The 24,414-nt window shown below is 44.1% G+C and overlaps 1 protein-coding gene across 1 annotated transcript; it reads right to left on the minus strand.

The window, feature by feature from the left end:
• Positions 1-22,945: 22,945 nt before the first annotated feature.
• Positions 22,946-24,414, minus strand: ACTL7B (actin like 7B). Its single transcript, XM_007094271.3, has one exon. It carries the CDS (start codon positions 24,294-24,296, stop codon positions 23,040-23,042), a length of 1,257 nt encoding a protein of 418 aa, XP_007094333.2. The 5' UTR covers positions 24,297-24,414; the 3' UTR covers positions 22,946-23,039.

Genomic DNA, 24,414 nt, shown 5'->3' on the forward strand with positions numbered 1-24,414 from the left:
CATCTTTTAAAAATCCTTCTACATAATATAGAAATAATAATAATGTATGCTAACAGTCTGGAACAGAGGTCAGAAGACTAAACAAAAAAAAACAAAAAAAAAAAGAAGACTAAACAAAAACCTATATTTGAAGAGAAATAAAAGTAACTTCTTTTTTTCCAAAACAAAAACACCAGACTTGTCTGGATAGCAGTGGTGAGGTAGACTAACAAGAAAAGACATAAAAAGAAAACTCAGACTATGACTATGTTAGGGACTGAATATTTGTGTCCCCCTCAAAATTTATGCCAAAACCTTACCCACCCCTGCAGTGTATAGTATTAGGAAGTAGGGCCTTCAGGAGGTAAATAGGATTAGATGAAGTCATCAGGGTACAGCCCTCATCCGAACCCGAACCCTAACCCTAACCCTAATCCTAACCCTAACCAGAGCTTACTTCTGGTCTCTTTTCCCCCATGTGAGGACACAGCTGGAAGAGAGCCCTCTATGAACCAGGAAGCAGGCTCTGACCAGGCACCCAATCTGCTAGCACCTCGATCTTGGACTTCCCAGCCTCTAGAACTGGGAGAAATAAATGTTGTTTAAGCCACCCAGGCTATGGTCTTTGTGTTACAATAGCCCAAACAGACTTAAGGCTTTTTGAAATAATACAGAAGCCAAACAAACATCTGTGATAGCACTACATGAAAGGGAAATAAAATCCTTAGAAAATGAAAAACTCAGACTGCGTCAAAAAATGAAACCACACTCTAGGCTGTCTGTCTATAAACTACATGCCTAAAATAGAGACTCAGAAAAATTGGAAAAGTCAAGAGACCTCATAAAACAATAAAAGAATAAAAGCAGCTTAGTAAAAAAAAAAAAAATCTCACAAAATCATGAGTTTCTAAAATTCTACTTAGGGACTTAAAGGAGAGAAAATTTATTTTTGGAGAGGAAGATACACGTTATTTTAGGATGGAAAGATACAAGATTATGAAGATATCTGTTTTCCCTAAATCTATATATCATTACAATTATAATGAAAACACCAACATGATTTGTGGCGGTTTGTGTCAAATATTACCAAAATTAATATAAAAAGAAGAAAGTCATAATACAGTCAGAGATATTCTGAAAAATAATAGTAATAAAGGGGGAGGGTGAAAGTGGCCCAAAGATATTAAAACATTTTAATAAAGTTAAAGTAAATAAAGCAGTATGGGGATGCCTGGGTGGCTCAGGCAGTTGAGCATCCAACTCTTGATCTCGGCTCAGGTCATGGTCCTGTGGTTTGTGGGATTGAGCCCTATGTCGGGCTCTCAGCGGACAGCATGGAGCCTGCTCGGGATTCTCTCTCTTCCTCACTCTCTGCCCCTCCCCCATGTTTGCTCTCTCTCAAAAATAAATAAACATTTTAAAAAATAAATTAATTAAAAAGTATGGTATGACACAAATATACAGGAATGTGGATGTGAATGGTCCATAAATTATCCCAAATGTGTATGGAAATTTAGCATCTTATAAAGGTGGTATGGCAAATCAGGGAGAAAAGATGGGATATTCAACAAAGTTGGGGCAATTGCTTAGCTGTTTGGGTGGAAAAACTGGCTATAACTCTTGCCTTAAATATGCATATATTTTTTTAAACATAAAAAGCTCTATAAGATTATCATCTTGGAATGGGAAAAGCATTACTATGTTTGAAAAAAATATTTTTTATCTTTATTTATTTTTGAGAGAGAGAGAGAGAGCCGTGGAGGGGGACAGAGGATCCAAAGTGGGCTCTGCACTGAGAACAGAGAGCCCAATGAGGGGCTTGAACTCACAAACAGTGAGATCATGACCTGAGCTGAAGTCAGACACTTAACCAACTGAGCGACCCAGGCGCTCCGAAAAACATATTTCAAAAAGCATAATAGTAGAGGATGGTTTTTATAATAAATCCAAAGAACACATAAATGTATAAATTCCACAGCATAAGCATTCTCATCCCTTCACACTCACTCCATGGAAGCGGGCACAGGTAAAAATCAGGTGCATCTGGAAAGGCATTTTAAAGCATAACCTGAAACCCAGAAATCTTAAAGAGAAAAGACTGATTTGTAGTTCAATATAAACGGGTTTAATATTTCTGTATTAAAACAAAAGGTAAAAACACAGTGGAAAACAAATGACACACTGGGAAAAATCAGAGCTCAAATGATAAAGAATATATTTGATGCCACATTCTTACAAATCAATCAGTAAAAGGATTAATTCACAGGAGTTCGCACAGAACTATATATGAAAAGCTCTTCAACTCATTTGTGAAACATAAAATCCAACAACAATGAGGGTATCTTTTCCTCCCATGAGAATAGCAAAGGTAATGGAAATTTAAACCAACATATTTTTCCGTACCTGCATTAAAATAATACTGGGACCTGCATATTTTCTATTGCTATGTTGAACAATATTGAGAACAAGCAAAACTAATGTAGCTATTCATTCCAGGAAATGCTTTACTCCTAAAGATTACAATACAAAACAACTAAAATTATTTACTCTTCAGGACTAACTATTGTTCATCAAGGCTTGCTGCAAGATCTTCACTTTGTTTTGTCCACTGATCCAAAGCTATTACATCACAAACTAAACAATCCCAATCAATTTCCCACCTTGCAAGATCTGGCTAAGTTTGTTCTTCCCTGGGTACTTTCTCACAGCCCTAGAGGTACTGGCTGCTCCCTACATTTGCTATTTCTATATTCTTTAGAATTCCCTTTCTTATCTGTTAATCACCTTTTACTCGTTAATAGTTCTTTACAAATTCTTTATAAATTTGTTCAAATTACCAGTGTGACTTAAGCTCCTAACTACATGCCAACTGGTGTGCCTACAAACCACGCAGGTGAGGGCCAATATTTGTTTGTTATGCTACCCTAACAAATTATCACCAATGTAGGAACTTAAAACAGCACAAATGTATTACCTTATAGGTCTGCAGGTCAGGCGTCCAGTACGGATCTCACACTAGACTAATCGAAGTGTCATGAGGCTGCATTTCTCTCTGGAAGCTTTAGCTCAAAATCTGTTTCCTGTTCATTGGGTTTTGGGCATAATTCAGCTAGTTCCTTGTGGTTGTAGTACTGAGGTACCCATTTCTTTGCTGGCTATCAACTGAGAATCATTCCCAGCGTCCAGGGGCTATCACATTCCTTGGCTTGGGGCCCCCTTCCTCATCTTCAAAACCAGTAATGGAGGGCTCAGCTCTTCCCTCCCTTTTTCCATCTTATCTCTCTAACCCAGCCAGTAAAAGTTCTCCATATTAGTGATTCTGTGATTGGATTAGGCCCACCTAGCTAATCCAGGATAATCTCCCCATCTTTTATTTTTATTTTTTTATTACTTACTATTTTTTGTTTTATAAAGCACGAGCAGAGGAGAGGGGCAGAGAGAGAGAGAGGGAGAGAAAGAATCTCAGCAGGCTCCATGCTCAGCATGGAGTCCAATGTGGGGCATGATCCCATGACCCTGGAATCATGACCTGAGCTGAAATCAAGAGTTGGATGTTCAACTGACTTAGCCTCACAGGTGCTCCTCTGCATCTTTTAATCACATCTGTAAATCTCTTCTATCATGTAAGGTGATAGTCACAGATTCTTGGAATTAGGGAATGGACATCTTTGGGAAGACCATTATTCTGCCTATCACATTCAAAATTTAATTCATCTCCCCATCTCAAAACCAACTTTTCTTCTTGTGTTCCCTACCTTAGCACCAATATTCACCCACTTGCCCAAGTCAGAAATCTATATTTATCTCCATAACCTGCACTCGTCTCTCCTTCTCTATTGTTACTACCTTTGTGTTACCACCCTCATTCATCTATGAGTTACATCAACAACCTCCTGCTTCCAACAGTCTCCCTGAGTCCAGACTTGTTTTCTGAGAATTCATTCACATTGCAACCAAAGGGTTCAAAGTAGTTAGCTCAGGCTACTATAACAAAATCTCACAGACTGGATGGCTTAACCGAGAGAAATGTAGTTCTCAGAGTTCTGGAGGCTAGAAGTGGAGATGCCAGCATGGTTGGTTTCTGGTGAGAACTCTTTCCCTGGCTTGTAGAAGTCCATCATCTTTTTTTTTTTTTTAATTTTTTTAACATTTATTCATTTTTGAAAGGCAGAGAGAGACAAAGTGCAAATGGGGGAGGGGCAGAGAGAGAGGGAGACACAGAAACAGAACAGGCCCAGGCTCTGAGCTATCAGCACAGAGCCCGACGCAGGGCTCGAACTCACGGACCGCGAGATCATGAGCTGAGCCGAAGTCGGCCACATAACCGAGTGAGCCACGCAGGTGCCCCAATAGAAGGCCACCATCTTGCTGTGTCCTCACATGATAGAAAGAGAGAGTAAGAGCAAGCTGTCTGGGGTCTTTTCTTATACAGACACTTATCCCATCATAAGGGCCCCATGACATCATGACCTCACCAAAAACCTAATTCCTAATTATCTCCCAAAGGCCTCATCTCCAAATCAAGGGTTAGGGCTTCGAAATATGAATTTGGGGGAGGGACACAATTCAGTTGATAACAGAGCTTTTCCCCATAAAGCAAATACCTTTCTTACAATCTTTCTATGCCCCCCTGTGCTTTTAGCATAAAGTCCAATTAGTTTGACTTTCAAGATTCTGTATCATCTGTCTCTACCTACCCCATCTCACACTAGTCCCTCACATACTCTAGTTAACTGACCTTCTCTGCCACCTGGAATGTGTTGCATTCTTTCTTGCCTCTGGGCCTCTGCTTTTGGTGCTCCCCTCTGCCTGTTTTGGCTAGATCCCAATTTTTTGCTTCTCCAGGGAGGCTTCTCTGACAGTCTGGGCAGTTCCTGGTCTAGGTCTGGTGCTCCTCCAAGGTATTCCCATTGCACCGTGTATTTCCACTTGCCCCACTGCCTGTTATTCTCTGCCTTTCCTATTAGCTATCAGCTCCAAAAAAGAGGTATTATCTTTTTTGTTCAACATTATACTCCAAATGTCTAGCTCATGAATTTGTATATGGTAGCATATGATACATGTTTGTGTATATTTGGACAGATGGTTGGAAGGTTGGATGGATGGATGGATGGATGGATGGATGGACAGACAGATGGATGGATGGATGGATGGATGGATGGATGGATGGATGGATGGAAAGGTGGATGGATAAACATGCTGAATTTGAGGTAACTGTTGGGAATCCAGATAGGGCCATGCAGTAGACAGGTACATGGACATGGAGTTCAGGAGAGAAGTCCAGGCTACAGAGAACCCAAGTTCATCCAAGAACACATCATCAGCTTTCTCTTAGAAATGTATACTTTGAAAAGAGTCAAGAGTACTGTGCCAGATCCTAGTTTCAAGGGTATTTATCTTTATCGCCTGGGATAATCTTTCTTACCACAGCCCCCTGGTATTCATGGTCCTGAATTTATTACTCACCATGAGCTGTTTCCCAGCTACCTTATTGTAACATTACACTTTGAAGAAGTTACCCTCATTTTACAGGTGTGGAAATAGAGGCCATGAGGGTTACCCTCCACAGTGATTTTCAAGGATTATAATCAGTGTTATGGACCCTATGAATTGCTCCTTCCACCTCCATTCCATCCTCCTTCTGGATCCACAGTAATCAATACCTTGGCTACCAGATACATGTGACTCTTCAAAATTAAGTTTAAATTATTTTAATTAAAACAAAATAAAAATTTAAATTTACTTCCTCAATTGCCTAGCCACATTTCAAGTGTTCAGTTGCCACATCCAGCAACTGTATTGGACAGTACAGATGAAGAACAACACTTCCTTCATCACAGAAAGCTCTACTGGACCATGTAGATCTAAAGTGCCTTCCTGTATGGCAGAGATCAGAAAGCTAAAACTATACTTCCCACACTCCTTTGCAGGTTCTGGATGCACATATTGTTTACCAATTAGATATGCTTGTAGGAGTCTGATGAGGCGAAAATAAGATATACATGGGGCACCTGTCTGATTCAGTCTGTAGAGCATGCAACTCTTGATCTCAGGGTTGTGAGTTCAGGCCCCACATTGGTCATAGAGCATACTTAAAAAAAAAAAAAAGATAAACACAACCACGAAGACACCAAGATTTTCTGCAGCAGCACACTAGCGCCTGTTTAGCTTTCTATGTGTCAAGGTGGCCATGGCATTGGCATTGGCCTTGCCAGCAGTGTCAGCAGCTTTGTGATGCCCACTTCCTTATCCCAGCTCAAAGCTCCAGTGTAAGTTCTTGAACTCAAGTTCTTAAGGCTTAAGAAATGGTAGTTTTCCAGGTGCGTCATTTCCGGAGTGTTCTATATACCTAGAGGCCCAGAACCAGAGCCAGTTCCCCCTACACTCATCACTATTTTGGTAAGCAAAATTTGATAAGATTTAACATATTAAAATGTCTTCCTGCTTAAAATATTCAGAATGGACACCAAATTTTGATTGATGTGGAACAAAGCAGATTTACAGCATAGCTCTTGTGTTTCCAGATCACTCCTTTGCTTTCCAAACTCCATAAATGCAATCCAGTCTTCTAGCAATTGAACTAGGTAGCTATGTACTTAACTGCCTTTTGAAATTGTTCCCCCACTTCACTCTCTTTTAAGATATTACTTATGCCTTTCCCTATGAAACTTAATCTGTCTGCAAAAGGGGTGCCTAGCTGGCTTAGTCAGTTAAGTGACTGACTTCAGCTCAGGTCATGATCTCACGGTTCTTGAGTTTGAACACCGTGTCTATCTCCTCACTGACAATGCAGAGCCTACTTCAGATTCTCTGGCTCCCTCTCTCTCTGCCCCTCCCCCACTCAGACTCTTCTCTCCCCCCAAAAATAAATAAATAAACATTAAAAATTGTTTAATATTTTCTTATTTTTATTTCTTATTTACTTATTTTTTTTATTTTGAGAGAGAGAGAGAGAGAGAGAGACAGAGCACAAACTGGGGAGGGGAAGAGAGAGAGAGGGAGACACAGAATTCGAAGCAAGTTCCAGGCTCCAAGCTGTCAACACAGACCCCAATGCGGGGCTTGAACTCACAGACCATGAAACCATGACCTGAGCCAAAGTTGGATGCTTAACCAACTGAGCCACCCAGGTGTTCCTAAACATTAAAAAATTTTAGAAAGAAATGTGTGGTCAATAAGATGCTAATTCTTTGACCTGATCCAAGCATGCTTATAGACTACAAGTGCATTATAAGAAAATACACTGAACAGAAAGCAATTTTTTCTAAGTCCACCCTACTGAATGGCATAGATTTTCTTAGATAACAAGCATATTAGCATGAATTCGTTCAATCAGGTTGCGTTCTAATTTATTCCTTTGTGAAATGAGCTAGACTAAGGAGTTGGGGGATTTGGCTGAAATGTAGGGGAGGTGGCGATTTGTAGGGAAGACAGGCCAGAAGCCTAGGGCAGAGTGGGCATGAGGCATCCGGTCATTGGAGAACCATCATCACTATCATGACTCTCTTTCCTTGCTCTCTAGACCCACAACTCAGACTATGAGTTATAAAGGTGTCTGGGAGCTAGCCTGGGTATGTGTCACCATGAATCACATTGATTCTATGGAAAAATATGGTCTCAGTTCCAAACAACTGGAATGTAAATGAATTGTCAGATCACTTTTCTAAATTGGGTACAGCTTGTTTCAGTTTCCTGCCAGCCTCTACCTGTATGAAACAACCAAGCCCTTTCTATTTATGAACTTAAGACTTTAAAACTACCAAAGCATAGTGAGCACCTATTTTCAAAAACATATTCTGGCTTATGGGGGGTGGGGCAAAGCATGCCACAGAGCAAAGCTCCTGGACCCTGGAGTCACAGAGACCCAAGTTCAAATCATCTTCCCATGATGTTTAACTGTATGATCTTGAGCAAGTTACTGCCATGTTCTGAGTCTCAGGTTTCTCGGCCAGAAGATGGGAGAAAACCCTATTCACAGGATTATTATAAGGGTTATATGAAACAGCTGATTTGCTTACTCAGGAAACTGTCAGAAAAGGAAAAGTGATGGACAATAGCCCTACAGAGAAATTCCATGCCCAGTCTAGTAATTTTCCAAAAGGGAGGGACTTCTACCTGCTCTGGCCTAGAGTCCTTCCAGTTTTGCTCAAAATATCACCCATTTCCTATTGTGCTCGCCCCAATCAAGTCAGAGAAAAGGATAAACTTCTGTGTCCAAAAGACCCCCAAAATATAGTAGTTTAAAGAAGATGGAGATTTCTGTCACTAATGGCCCTGAGGTCCAGGTTGGCAAGGAGCTCTTCTCTATGTGGCCATTCAGGAATCCGGGCTCTCTTCATCCTACTGCTCTGCCATCACCCGTCACGGGCATTATCCTTGTCTGCATGGACAAGGCTGGGTCACAGGCACATTCATGTCCAGCTCAAGGGATGAGGAGAGGGAAAGCTGCTGAGGACATCTGTTTTAAGCTGAAGATGACCCAGAAGTCGCATGTAACACCTCCATTCACACCTCGTTGGCCTGAATTTAGTCACATGGCCACACTTAGCTGCAAGAGAGGCTGCTAAATGCAGTCTCCAACTGCACAGCCATGTCCCCAGCTGCAAATCTTATCAAAGTAGAGAAATGTTTTGCTAAACCACTATCATTCTCTGCCACAGCCTTCCTTCTGCTTTACTCTTCTTCAACAACACTTGACTTGTTCTTGGTCTAGCTGTGAAGCTTTACCATTTACTAAATCGGAGCTCGGCTAGGGGAAACTTCCTTAATGTCCTTGGACCCTCTGGTGAGATTACAATTGCCCATTTGGGCTCTCTAACTCTGATGAAAAACTGGGGCCCAAAGAGGGAGCCATGGGAGCTCAGACCAGGGACAGGGCTCTTCCCAAAGCACCACCCAGCTGTTTTCTGAAGACCTGATTTTTGAGGTGTGGGGCCTTTTCCTCCAGTGTGGTGAGAGATTCTGGCTTGCCTGTTCCTGGAGGTGACTCATTCCCGCTCTTTGTAGAGACAGCACAATCACATTGTTTCTGCAAAAAGTATGCTCCTGTGGCACCCACAGACATGTCCATTCCCCTTTAAGCGATTCTTAAAGGATTAAAAAGTACACATCGTGAAGGCTTCAGGTGTGCCGAGCTGCACGTAGCTCAACTAGAAGATCGAGTGGTGTGGAGAGAGTGCTGCACCAAATGCTGGGGAATCTCACAATGGTCTCAGCTCCTGTATTCATCAGCTACATATCCTTGGGCAAGCTGCTTCTCAACCTGGGCCTCTATTTTCTCATCTTAAAAAAATTGACCAGGGGTGCCTGGGTGGCTCAGTCAGTTAAGCGGCTCAGGTCACGATCTCACTGTCCGTGGGTTCGAGCCCTGCGTCGGGCTCTGTGCTGACTGCTCAGAGCCTGGAGCCTGTTTCAGATTCTGTGTCTCCCTCTCTCTCTGACCCTCCCCCCATTCATGCTCTGTCTCTCTCTGTCTCAAAAATAAATAAATGTTAAAAAAAATTTTTTTTTTAATTGACCAGATCATTTTTAGACTCCTGTTCCAATCCCCCAGTTGTCCATGACCTTTTCTTGCCTGTTTCTTATTTGGAACACCTCAGCAGTAACTAAAGAGAAAAGATACCTCTTTGCTTCTCATTCATTTATCCTATGTCAATTACTCAATGTGTGAAAATCCAAGGTTTCCAAAGAGACTAACTCCGTACACTTCCTGGGGACTGGGACCCAGGGCTCATAGTTGTTTGGGCCAGTCTCAGCCAGATGGCAAAGGAGTTTTGACATAGTGTTGACTATTGTCCCCATAATCCAAGTCTGCAGAGAGACTGAGGTAGACAGCAGGCATTGAGAGACATGAACAATGTATGCAATGGTTGAAGTAGTATTTCTCTTCTTAAGCTAAGACTCTGTGGACACACCCCAAAACAAGAGATGTCCTGAGGCATAAATCCTTGTTTCTAAGGGTGAAAATGCCCAAAGCCATGGCTGTCCAAAAAACCCACTCTAAGAGGACAAAAGAAAGAATGAAATGTAAATGGGAGCACCTTTTTCAGGCTCTTACAATAGGTTACCACAATTTCTAGTTTTTCTCCTTTTCTTAAAAATAAGTTGAGCAGATGGCATGTTTGGTTGGGGGAAATCAAAAGGCACAAAAAGCTGTAAAGGAAAAAGTGAGTTTTCCTCCTACTGTGTCCAGGGATCTCTGTTCTCAGCGGATCCCTCCTTTCACAGACAGCACATGTCCCCATACACACATAAATGCGGCGTTGCAATTTTGGGGGCTCTTCATAGTTTTTATGGAATTTCCTTAGTGAATGTAAATCACATTAAACATTTAAAATATCTCTGTGCCGGGGATGCTTGGGTGGCTCAGTCAGTTGAGTACCTGACTCTGGATTTCAGTTCAGGTCATGATCTCACAGTTTGTAAATTCAAGCCCCTTGTCAGGCTCTGCACTGGCTGTACGGAGCCTACTGGGATTCTCTATCTCACTCTCTCTCTTCCCCTCCCTGCTCACTCTCGCTCTCTCTCTCAAAAATAAATAGACATTAAAAAAATCTGTGTGCTGGCGAGGATGCGGAGAAAGTGGATCTCTTTTGCATTGTTGGTGGCAATGCAAGCTGGTGCAGCCACTCTGGAAAACAGTATGGAGGTTCCTCAAAAAACTAAAAATAGAACTACCCTACGACCCAGCAATTGCACTACTAGGCATTTATCCAAGGGTACAGGTGTGCTATTTCGAAGAGACACATGCACCCCCATGTTTATAGCAGCACTATCAACAACAGCCAAAGTATGGAAAGAGCCCAAATGTCCATCGACGGATGAATGGATAAAGAAGATGTGGTATATATATATATATATATATATATATATATATATATATATATATATACAATGGAGTATTACACGGCAGTCAAAAAGAATGAAATCTTGCCATCTGCAACTACATGGATGGAACTGGAGGATATTATGCTAAGTGAAATTAGAGAAAAACAAAAATTATATGACTTCACTCATGAGAACTTTAAGAGACAAAACAGATGAACATAAGGGAAGGGAAACAAAAATAATATAAAAACAGGGAGGGGGACAAAACCGAAGAGCCTCACAAATATGGAGAACAAACTGAGGGTTGCGGGAGGGGTTGTGGGACAGGGGATGGGCTAAATGGGTAAGGGGCACTAAGCAATCTACTCCTGAAATCACTGTTTCACTATATGCTAACTAATTCGGATATAAATTTTTAAAAAATAAAAAATTAAATTTAAAAAAATGGAAAAAATATTAAAAAAAAAAATCTGTGTGCTGCAAGTAGAACATCAGCGAGGCCGCCCTTGGCTGATTTCATTCATGCCCTTGGCTTTCCTCACCTCCAGTCTGTAATCTTCTAAGCGCTACCCTTGACCCTGCTCTGTTCCTTGAGCCTGCATTTGGGTTCCAGCCACATCTCTCCACCTGGAGAGGGCACCACAAACACAGGTGCACGTGGAATTGGTCACCTTCCCCCAAACCTACTCTTCACCTCTTCCCAGGCTCCAGCTTTTCCCACTCACCCCCACTAGGAATGCTTGCTCTGCTCCTCCGGTCAGTTGATTATAGTCACTTGAACCTCTGGAAAGTCCCTTCCTCTTCCTCATCCTCATCTTTCCACTGTCCTAGTTGATTTCACCATCACTCTCACTGGAGCAGATACACATACAACATTTACTCTGTGCCAGGCACTGTCATAAGTGTTTTACACATATAAACCCATTTCACTCCCACAACCACCTTACAGGGGACATGCTATTATTGTCCCCATCTTATAAACGAGAAAAATAAGATCAAAATGATAAGTAACGCCATTCCCTAAACTCACCAGACTCTATCGTGCCTCCTTTGACTAGATTTCCTGTGGCCTCTTCTACCTTCCAGACCCAAGTTAGTCATTACTTCTTCCAGAAAATCTTCCCAGAGCCCCCACTATTATCTTGATAGTTTCAGACTTTTAGTCTATCTTCCTCCATGCAAAATACTGCCAGATGAAGTTTCATAAGACGTATTTATACTGACAAATCCTTGTTTGTTGAAATTCCAACTTAGCTGGGCATCCTTATCATTAACTTGCTAAATCTGGCAACCCTACCCCCATGAAACCATAAGCAACTTCACAGCATGGCTTATTCATCTTCATGTCCCATTGATCTCCTCCCTCCCCCAGCCCAGGGGCTGGCACAGAGCCTGGGCCAGTTCACCATGCTGAATGAAAGTTAGATGCTCAGTGAATGGTTGACTCTGCCACAGTATTTTTTACTAACCTTCCTGTGAGAAATCACATATCTCTTATACACACCCCTCACCAATGCACCAGACGCAGGGCTATGTGCACAATAACTAATTTCAACATGTCTCTGAGCCTCACTTTTCTCATCTATAAAATGAGAATAATGGTTAACACCCACACACCTCTCTTTCTTCTAGGCTACTTATAAGGATAGAAGGTCACAAGGAAGGTGCTTTGTAACTGAAAAAAGCTGCACAGTTGTTAAACATGACTACTAGTACCAACATCAGCATTTCTAACCTAGTGCTAGAGAAATACAAAGCCTGTATCTAATTTGATTTTTCAATAGTTTTAAGTACTGAAAGCTACTAATTGCCTCCTAAGGAATAGCATGGCATTTGGCAACCTATGAACCACGATGACATAAAACTTCAGATGCAGAGGGAGAAAGAATTGAGAAGGTAAGAAAAGCGAGGTATTCCCTCTTAGCCAGGCAGAGGGGAACAAGGAGAGACGAGGGGAATATCCGTTGGAGACAGGAGCAGACACGGCCTCGATAATGCCCCAGGAGATGCCCCTGTGGAAACCCCAATCTACAACGACTCAGGCCAACGCCAGGAAGCGCACCTGAGATTATCAGATGGTTTTCCATGTACTTTGTAACCGTTTCATGGGTTTGGGAAAATAAGACCCAAGAATGGTGCGATGCCATGTCCAGCTTCTTCACGGCTAATGCATCCTCTGGTTAGGACTGAATCTGGCCATTTCTCCAACTTGGGTCAGTCAGTGGGAAGGTTCCTTCTTGGTTTCAAAAGGAAAAAAGGAACAGGCTGCAAAAATATTCTCCTGATCAGTCTTTACCTTCCCCTTCCCTAATCTCTGAAGATTCATCTGGTAAATTGCTTTCAATCTATTTAACCAGAACTTTAAAAACTTACTTGGGAACCACCACATAAAACCAGAGACTAACATGGATGGAAAAACATCCTTAGAGGTAGAAAGATGGTGGCTGATTCATACAAAACTTCAAATTCATGTTAGAGCATTAGAAAAACTGCCAGGTGGCCAATAGTGAGACTGATCCCTTGTTCCAAATCCATCTAAGAGGTGGAAGACCTTGAATTACTTAGTCTCTATTTATACACACGCAGCTGGTCAATCAAGTAACTATCTTAATCCAAAAAGCACACCAGTGATCAAGACATTTCCAGTTGCATATGTGGACTTTTTAACATAAATCTGCCTCAGTTCTCCAATATACTGGAACTGATCTCTCTTAGACTTAGTTTGACAAATGTTCCAGTAGCTTAATTAATTATATTTATAACCAGCACACAAAAATATGGTAGCTTCCTTCTCCTTTACATTGGTATTCTTTTCATTTTGTGGAAGTCTGATGTCAGAGTCAGCTGGCTTTTCTGTGCTTCATGCATTTTTTAACTTCCTTTGTAATCAAACACAGGCATTAAGAGAGATTTAACATTCACTAATGAGATGTCACATGTCCTAGCCTGTTCTTCTCCCCAGTGGCCTCTGTCTTCTGGCTACCTGTCAGGCAAAAATCATTTGGGAACCAGGTGCTTTCTTATTCTCAACTCCTGTGTGTCCCTCTCACACTTAGCTTCATCTATATTGGCAAAATGAAGTAAAGAATTCAGACTATTAACCAGATAATTCAACCAAAATTGTCCTTACAGGAATTTTATTCATTTGTGTCTCTTGGAAGTGAAAGTAGGAGCTGACTTTTTCACCTAAATTACCTTGATAATCACTTCTGTTGGCAAACCCATGACCAGGGGAGTTTTGCTGCGACAGAATCTGTTTATACTCCTGACACCAAGAGTGTTATTATTTATCCCTAAGAGCCTCATGCTCCTTCTCTCTGCAAAATCAGAATCACAATTCCTACATTGTCAGGTTGTTGCTGAGATTAAATGAGACTATTAATATAAGAACTGCTGCATGCAGCAGGTATTCTGTGCATATTTAAACACACATACATTTGCATCTAGGTACAACACACATTGCACATTGACCAGAACATGTATTTTGCACGATACAATTTATGAAATACTTACCTCCATTTTCTCCTCAATCTTTAGAAAAGCACTGGGAAGTAAGGACAGGCAGCCACTATTATACAAATGAAGAGCCAGAGGTTAAATGAGGTTAAATGGCTTTCCCAAGACCACCCAACTGGTCTGAGTTGTTGGTCTGTGTAACCCATGACCTCTCCACTGCCTCTCCACTGATACTCCATGCTCCCCACAGCTGGCTAAAGTATTGGTTCTCAAACTTGGTTGCACACTGGAACCACCTGGAAAACTTAGAAATTAACACTAATACCTGACCCCACCCACAGAGATTTTGATTTAATTGGTCTAAGTAAAGCCTGGGGGGGGGCGGGGCGCGCCTGGGTGGCTCAGTCGGTTAAGCGGCCGACTTCATCTCAGGTCATGATCTCGCGGTCCATGAGTTCAAGTCCCGCGTCAGGCTCTGTGCTGACAGCTCAGAGCCTGGAGCCTGTTTCCGATTCTGTGTCTCCCTCTCTCTGACCCTCCCCTGTTCATGCTCTGTCTCTCTCTGTCTCAAAAATAAATAAACGTTAAAAATAAATAAATAAATAAATAAATAAATAAATAAATAAATAAAGTAAAGCCTGGGCATGAGGATATACTTTTTTCTCAGTCTATCTCTTCATTTTTTTTTAATGTTTATCTACTTTTGAGAGAGAGAGAGACAGAGTGCAAGTGGAGGAGGAGCAGAGAGAGAAGGAGACACAGGATCTGAAGCAGGCTCCAGGCTCCGAGCTGTCAGCACAGAGCCCAACGCAGGGCTTGAACTCAAACCGCGAGATCATAACCTGAGCCGAAGTCGGCCGCTTAACTGACTGAGCCACCCAGGCGCCCCTATCTCTTCATTTTCAATTCAATTTTTTATTGTGAGATCAGTGTAGATTCACGTGCAGTGTGAGCAATAATAGAGGTGGATCCCATGTACCTTTTAGCCAACTTCCCCCAATAGTAACACCTTGCAGAACTGTAGCATAATACCCACAAACATAATACTGGCATTTGTATAGTCAACATACAGAAGAGTTTCACCCCCACAACGACCTCTTGACTTTCCTTCTATAGCCACACACAACTCCCTCAACCAACCTATCCTTAACCCCTGTCATAATCACTAATATGTTCTCCATTTCTATCATTTTATCATTTCGAGAATGTCAATTATATGGAATCATACAGTATGTAACCATGTAGGATTGGCTTTTTGCACTCAGCAAAACTCCCTGCAGATTCATCCCAAGTTGTTTCATGTTTGAATAGTTCATTTTTTCTTTAATTGCTGAGTAGTACTCCACGGTATGCATGTGCCGGTTTACTTCTTAACCATTGAAAGACATCTGAGTCGTCTCCGGTTTCTATTATGAATAGAGTTGTTATGAACATTTGTGTACAGGTTTTTGTGTGCAGGTGAATTTGCGTATCTTTGAAAGTACCGTTCCTGGGTGGTATGGCACTTGCATGTTTAGTTTTATAGGAACCTGCACAATGATTTTCTGGAGCATACCATTTTACATTTCCATCAGCAATGCGTGAGCAATCAAGTTTCTCACCTTCACCAGCTTTGGCATTGACACAATTTTTTCTTAAAAGCCAATCTGACAGATGTGTGATAGTTCTTCTTGTGATTTTAATTTGCATATATTTCCCTGACGGCTAGTGATGTTGAATATCTTTTCATGTGGTTATCTACCAATTGCATATCATTTTTATGCATTTTATCATTTTTATGATATCATTTGAAATATCTGTTTATGCCTTATGTCTATTTTTTAATTGGATTGCTTTTAACTGTTCAGTTTTGAGAATTCTTTATATATTCTAGATACTAGTCCTTTCCTGGATATATGGTTTGCAAAAACTTTCTTCTGATCTACAGATTGTCTTTTGTTTTATTTTTTTAAATTAACAGATTATTTTTTAATTAAGTTATTTTTAAACAGGTTTAGATTTGTAGAAAAATGAGCAGAGAGCACAGAGTTTCCACATACCACCCCCCCCCATCCACCCATCCATTTTCCCTATTACATTTTGCATTTAGAGTGGCATATTTCTTATAATTGATGAACCAATATTGACACACTTTATTTAGCTAAAGTCCATAGTTTTTATTGCTGAATAATGTTCTGGTGTATACATGTACCACCATTTATCTATTAACCTATCTAAGGACATCCCAGTTCCTTCCAGTTTGGGGCAATTATGAATAGAGCTGCTATATTTGTGTGTAGGTTTTTATGTAGACGTAAAATTTTAATTCAATTGGGCAAATAGCTAGGAGTGTGATTGTTAGATCATATGATAAGAATATGTTTAGCTTAATAAACAATAATAACAACATAAACCCCAGCCAAATGGCTTTTCAAAGTGAATGCACCATTTTGTGCCTTGTATATCATGTTGAATACCTTTTCATGTGCTTATTTCCATCTGTGTATCTTCTTTGGTGAAGTGTTCATTCAGACCTTTTGCCTGTTTTTAGTTGGGTTGTTTTTTGATTGCTGTGTTTTAAGAGTTCTTTAGATACAAATCCTTTATCAGATATATGTTTTGCAAATATTTTCTCCCATTCTGAGTCCTGTCTTTCAATTCTCTTAACAATTTCTTTCACAGAGCAGAAGTTTTTCATTTTAATACAGTTACCAAGTCAATAGTTTCTCTCATGGACTGTGTTGGTGTTATATCCGAAATTCCATCACCAAGCTGAAGGTCACCTAGCTTTTCTCCTATGTTGTCTTCTAGAAGTTCTGTAAGTTTGTGTCCTACGTTTAGGTCTATGATCCATTTTGAGTTAAATTTTATGGAAGGTAAAGTCTGTGTCTAGATTCTTTTTTTTTTTTTTTTTTTGCAAAAGGATTTCCAATTGTTCCAGCTCCATTTATTAAAAAGGTTATCTTTTCTCTATTGAATTGCCTTTATTCTTTTGTCAACAATTGACTATATTTGTATGGATCTATTCTGGAGCTCTCTGTATTGTTTCCATTGATCTATTTGTCTATTCTTTCACCAATACCACACTGTCTTGATTATAAGTAAGTCCTTGAATCAGATAGTGTCGGTCTTCAAATTGTCTTTCTTCTTCCTCGTTGTTGTGGTGGCTATTTTGAGACTTGTTTTTCCATATAAACTTTAGAATCAGCTTGGCAATATCCACAAATCACTTGCCTCCAAGTGGAGGTGGAAGATTAGCTCCTCGAGGGGCCACATAACCACTAGAGAAGGAGGAGGAGGAAGAGGAGGAGGACGGAGGTAAGTGCCAGCTAGCCCCACCTCTCATCCCTTTATTCCACTTCACTGCTGCTGGGTGGGGCTGAAGGTACGACTTAACACTGGATGCACCAACACTATCCCACTGGGGGAATCGGAGCATGGCAATCACAGGTGGGGACCAGAGGGTGGGGTGGGAGATCAACTCCTCATTCAGCCCCATTGAAACCCATTCTAAGTGTGTTTCCTTAGACTCTGTGTTTGTCTACTTGGCATCTAATCATCACAGGGCCAATTACATTAACTATATTTTCTTTAGAGATCTTGCAGAGTTCTGGAAAGGAAGAACAAAAAAGTTAAGACCTAGCAAGTAGAAATTAAGGAGCCTTGGAGCAGTACCTACAGCACACCTTTCCCCAGGTGCCTGCTCCATGCGAGACACAAGCCTGCACCAGGACTCAAAGGTGGAAGAGACACAGGCTGCCCTTTCCACCAAGTTGTGCAGACAAAGGAGGGCAACGCAGACCTGCAAGGGCCACAGCAGTGCAAAGGGGCGCAGGGAGCAAGTGCCCTGCTTGGGCGTGTCAGGGAACGCCTTCCAGAGAAGCGGACATTGGGTTGTGCCTTTGAGGGAGACTAGAGTTTAGATAGGTAACAAGAAGCATTATGACCCAAAGGAGCAGCATCTCAGACACCCAGCACCTTTGGCTTGTCCCACCTATGCCATAGTACCTGATTTACTTCTGAACATTTACATTGTACTTAGTGTGGCCCCACACACTGTTGAGAAGCTTCTTTACCAGGCCCCAGGGGAACCTCTCACTTGCAGATTCTGAGGGGCTTCCCCAGATCTACCAATTCAGTCCAGGAGGATGGTCCACACCAGTTTTGTTGTTTGGTTTTTTGGGGGAACTAGCTCCCTAGACAATTCTGCCCACCATGCCTCGTGCACTCTCCTGCTCCCTGCTGTAAATAAACTCTCGGTGGTGGAGGGGACCCTGATTTGTAACATCTGCTGATTTCTGTGGGGGCCAATACTCCCACCCTGCCCAATTCAAGCTACCATCACAACTTAACAAATGGCTTGGAAACGGGCTCTCACAAGCCATTTTAAGAGCTAGCTCCAGCATAACCAATGGTCCACACTCCCTCTTCCCCATGGTCAAGAACCCCTACATTTCAGGAAAATGTAGGATCAAACAAAAAACCCACCTAACGTCAAGTAGAACATCATTAATAGTTTGTATTGTAATAAAATTAATCGCTTAAACCCATCTTCTGCAGATAAGTCTTATAGCAGACTTGGTAATTAACACTAGGGGAAAAGAGATCAGGCTGCCCAGACAGGCAGTGACGAGGACAGGCCACTTGCCACATCTAAATAGTAGCATTTCACTACATGATGTCACTCTAATACTTGCTTATTTATGTCTCTGGCAACCTCAGGCATTCTTAACTTTTATACCTCAAGTTGAGTATGAAATTATATCATATGTGTTGATCGTTACTTGAAAACGATTTTTATGTCAATCTTTCTTCGTGGTTAAAGAAATTGGTAATTTGCAGGAAGGTAGGAGACGAAGGCAAAGAGGCATTTTGGAATCACAAGACTTTGATTTAGCACAAGACTGATTTATCAGGCAGCTGAACTGGGGCACGATTTTTAGCCTCACCAGGCCACAGTGTCCTCTTCTGTAAAATGGGGAAAATACTTGTAACTTCTACCTCCCAGACCGAGAGTAAGTCATTTCGGTAGGCATGTACTAAGCACCCACCCTGTGCTGTGCTCTGCACTAGGCTTGCAGAAAACAAAGATGAGGAAGTCAAACTTCCTGCCCTTGAGGAGCTCCAACTTCAACCTCGGGGACAAACATCTAAACCAGAGAATACAGCACAATGGCCAGTAGACACTCTTAGGTTTCTGCGCTTCAGCCTTACTGTTTCCTGACACTCTCTAAAATCTTGATAAAAATTCTTCCCGTGTAGTAGCCTTTTTGTTGGTAAATAAATGAAGTGTTGGTCTTAAAATTTCAATTATAAGAGCCCTCTCTAATCCCAGCCCCTCCTCCACACAAACTGCCCTGGAGGAACACCACTCACTATTCAGAAGGAAACAGGCGGAATGTTCCCAGTTGCAAGTGGCCGATACACACACACTGATGAGTCACCAGGAGGCTGAATGCATCCGCTCCTGGAAACACCGTCTGACAGTAGAGGGAGCTCTAGGCTCTGTTTCATTCTGATGTCACTTACCATCAGGGCACCAGCTACCCGAGTTCCATGCTCCCTGATGGGTCAGCTTCAAGTTGGCTTCTTGGTAAGAAACGTTGCCACAGCAGTTCTAGGCCATACCAATCCCATGTCAACCTTCCCAGTGAAAGGCCTGTGCCTCAGCTCCAGCACACTGAGGTCACGTGCTCGCTCCTGGCCCACCGTTGCAGCCAGGCAGATGGTGGTTCTGTGACTGGCTTAGTCCCTTGGCTCTGGAGAGGGAGTCAGCCTGGGGCCACGTGTGATGCCCATGCAGAAACTGGAAGTTGTGGGATAGGACTGAGGCGGAACTGAAGGCATCAACTGTTGATTCCACGAAGTGTGGCTTGTGCTCTGGGGGAGGAACAAGGGGATGCAGGCCAAGTTCATGACCTGCTCTTCACCCACACTCCTCCTCTCTGTACCAGCACTGCCCTCACAGAAAGAGCTCTTCAGTGTTTTGCCTGTGAACGTCACACTTAGAGGCTGACCATTCTGCTCACCCCTCTACCTGCAGGGAGAGGGAGGGGGACTGTGCTCTCAGAGACCATCAGTTCTCATCCCCTCCCCTATCCCATTGTGTCCCACAAACTTCACTTTTAGATCTCCCCTACTTGGCATTTCCAAGTCCCCAAACCCTACTTGTTCTGCAGGACAGGAAAGTCACCTTCCCCTACTGGGAGCCTCTTGCAAGCTTCAGACTGCAACCTTCCTGCCCTGCATCCGCTTTCCTCCTTCTAGAATCAGGCAGACATCTCTGGCCTCCTGCAGTGTCTCTACCATCCTCATCTGTAGTGGGATTCTACATCTGTATTCTTCCACTGTCACGCAGTCTTACGAGGGAGAGGAAATAAACACACGTTTGGTTGGCCATTTTAGGCAGGAAGTCACTGATCCATATTTTTCCACCAAAATTAAATGTTGTGTCTGTGACTGGCTTGAACAAATTCATGTCAAGTATTAAGTGATTAGTGTTTGTACAGCCTCTGGCACACAGGGATGACTTTGGAGGAGATAACCAGGCAGCAAGGGCAGCGAAGCTATAACTGGAGATGGAAGTTGCTGAGGGTGTGGGGAGCAAGGAGCTGATGGGGGTCAGGGGCTAGACACAGGCGTGGTGTCTGGACGTCTTCAAGATCAAATGTGCAAGAGGGTTGCCGTTCAGTGCTAGCTTTCTGCCTGTGACTTGGGGCACGTCACTTTCCTGTTTCCTTGTCCAATCTCATCAGGATTTTAGGATTAGTATTTGTCAAAGGTATTTTGGGTGCAAGCGATAGAAATGAATGCTGGCTAATTAAGCAAAAGATGTCGCAGCAGCAGGTATGCATGAAGAGATCAGGGTGGTAGAGACTTGGGCGACCTGAAGAATGTGAGCCCCACTGAAAGAATTCGCATTCAGGAAAACACACATACACTGTGCCTGCCAAACAAAATGTGCCTACTGGCATCATCAACCTACTGGCCCCCAGTCTGCATCTCTCTCTACAGGAAGAGCCCAAGTGCCTGCACAGCACCCAGGCCTGCCAGTCCCAAGGGGACTCAAACCCCAGGCTAGAAACCCAATTCTGGGCAATGGGGAAGGACTAAATGGCAAGGCATTGGGTAAGAAAGACCATATCTGGTTCTTTCACCAGTCCACAGCCTCCAGCACAGGCCCAGGACAGACACAGTCTCATGGACCACCCCAAATCAGGACTCTGTCTAAGGTAAGAGGCGGCTCAGGGAAAATTAAGTAGCCCATCAGATTACACAGCTCACCAGTGTCCGAGCCCACAGACAGCAGAAGGGGGCAGGGAAATAGGCAGGAGCCACCCTCTTGTAGCTGGACATTCATCCCTCAACTGAAATCTCACAACACTCAACCTCAGTCTTGAAGCCAAGTGGTCACCCCACCTAGCCCTTCTTCATTTACAGCTTTCCAATACACCACCTCCACCTTCCCACCCCAGAAACACTGAGCTCAGGCCTCATCTCCCTACCAACATGGGTGACCACCCAATCTCCCACTGGCTGTGTGCAATCCCAAGGGAAGGGCCACATTCTGGTCATTCCGTCTCCAGCTCTGGGCTCCATCCACAGTAGGTGCTTGGTAAGTGCTTAATGGTTGCTAACCATGAAGAACCATTGCTCTAGACTCCCCGCCCCCCACCATCCCCCTTGGCCAATTCATGTTGGAAACTTAATGTCCAAGATTAACAGTATGAGGTGGGCCTTTGGGAAGTGACTAGGTCTGAGGGCAGCCATCATGAATGGGATCAGTGCCTTTATAAAAGGCCTCAGAGATTTCCCTAATCCCTTCCACCATATGAGAACACAGCAAGATGTGGGCAGTCTGCAACCCTGAAGAGGGCTTTCTCCAGAACATAGCCATGCTGGCACCCCAATCTTGGACTTAGAGTGTCCAGAAATAAACTTCTATTGTTTACAAGCCACCTGGTCTATGATATTTTGTTATAGCAGCCCACCCTAAAGCAATGATGTTTGCCCTTCTGGAAACAATCATAACATAGGTCAGAAAACTTGGGCTCAACCATTGACACAGGCACCTCCCTCCTGGTCCTGTTTCCCCATGTCTACAGCAGGGAGAGAATCACATGATTTCTAAAGGGCTTTCTGGTTTTTCTAGATTCAGTGGCTTTGCTCTGTGAGTGCAAAAGTAGCTTCAGTTTTGGCTGGGGTTGGTAGGGAAATGGCCCCTCACAATCAGAAGATACATGCCCATGGTCTACGCCCCTGAAAAGGGGAGGCAGTGAGGGGTTAGAGAGTGAGCCTGGGAGATCAAGCAAGGATGAAGCTGTGTGCAGCAGTAGGAAGATGTGACCATCAGGGCCAGAAACAGGACACCTGGCTAAGCCTCCCACGCCCACCGGACAACGGGTCCCAAGCTAGTCCCTTAATATGAGCCTTTGTTTGCCTCTTGGCCCACAGACAAACAAGCAGTATGTCGCTGAGCTGTGTTTTGAGCTCCAAGGAGCTAAGGGAACACACTGGGCTCTGAGACGATGTCGCCTTCATGCTGGGGGTTCAGGGGGATGGGTCAGTGAGGCACAGCCCCCTGCCCCACTGCCCACCTGCTACTCTTGACCCAGCAGAGCCAAAGGTGCTGAGATTTCTAAGCCCAAATCCCCACCACCTGCTGTCAGACTAGAGCAAGAAATCCAGACCACACAAGAACCAGTGCACGTTAAAGTTTTATGTGAAATTCTGTAAATGTGTATAGAGTGGCCGGAGGCCATCTGACCGCCAGGCCTCGCCTACCAGGGCACCTCCGCTCAGCACTTGCTGTAGATGGCCGCCCCGCCCCGCTCCTCAAACTCTTCCTTGCTGACCCACAGCTGCTGGAAGGCCTGCAGGGAGGCCAGGATGGAGCCGCCAGTCCACACGGAGGTCTTCCTCTCAGGAGCAGCGGCCACTGCAGGGCTGTCCCCGGGGCAGAGGAGGCTCAGCTCCCTCTGGAAGCGCTCGGGGAAGCCTTCCAACATGGTGCAGCCACCACACAGCAGCACGTTGGCGGCCATCTCCTCCTTGAAGCCCGCCTCCTGGCAGTGGTCCAGGCAGGCGGCAGTGAGCGCAGGGAGGCCCGGCTGGTTGCTGCCCACCAGGGTGGGCTTAAAGAGCATCTCGGCGCACTGGAAGCGTTCTTGGCCGATGGTGATGAGCTGGCCGTCGGGGAGCTCGTAGTCCACGCGCACCTCCTCCAGGCCCAGGCCGAGCTCTTGCTCAGGCACGAGTGCCGAGTAGCAGCACTTCTTCTTGATGTGCTCGATGATGTGCAGGTGGTCGTCCGTGAACTTGTGGCCGGCCTCGTTGAGCAGCTGCAGCAGGTAGTTGGTGAGGTCGCTCCCGGCATAGTCGGCACGGCCCGTCAGGCCCGGAAGCACGTCTCCTTCCGAGATGGGCACCACGTGCGAGACGCCGTGCCCACTCTCCACGACCAGGCCTGAGGTCTTGCCGTACGAGTAGATGGACAGCAGTGACTGGGACGTCACGTGCATGGCAGGGATGCCAAAGGTCTCGAACATGAGCTCCGCATACTTCTCCCGGTTGCTGCTGGGGCTGAGCGGGGGGTCAGAGACCAGCACGGCATGCTCTTCGGGGGGGATCTTCATGGCCGTGTGGAAGACGTACTCCCAGATGCTCTGTACGCAGTCCCAGTCCACCACGATGCCATACTTGAGCGGGTTCATCAGCTTCAGGGGCGCCTCCATGTTGAGCAGCTCGTGGCCCACGTAGGTGTCCTTGCGGGTGTCGCCAGCATCGGCGGCCTCGGAGTAGCGCTTGCCCACAGTGGAGGAGATGAAGTAGGTGGGCCTCGGCTCCCCCGCGTAGCCACACTTACAGTACTGCGAGCCCAGGTCAACGATGAGTGCCTTGATCTTGCGCACTTTCTTGGGCTTCAACTTCAGCTGAGTGGCTGACCCAGTCTCCCGGATGCCAGCATCAGGACCCGGCTGTGTTCCTGCCTCTCCAGGATCACCCTGAGCCGTGCCCACCACGGGCATGGGGCCGGGGCTGCTCCTCGTCGCCATCTGCCTTCTTTGCTCACCTTTCTCACATCCACATCCTAGAGCTCCGTGGGGAGAAATAAGAGGGTCCGCCTCCAGCAGTGCCTTGGTAACCCCTGAGGATTGTGATGTCACTGAGGGC

Source organism: Panthera tigris, chromosome D4 (assembly GCF_018350195.1).
Source record: "Panthera tigris isolate Pti1 chromosome D4, P.tigris_Pti1_mat1.1, whole genome shotgun sequence".
Classification (NCBI taxonomy): Eukaryota; Metazoa; Chordata; class Mammalia; order Carnivora; family Felidae; genus Panthera; species Panthera tigris.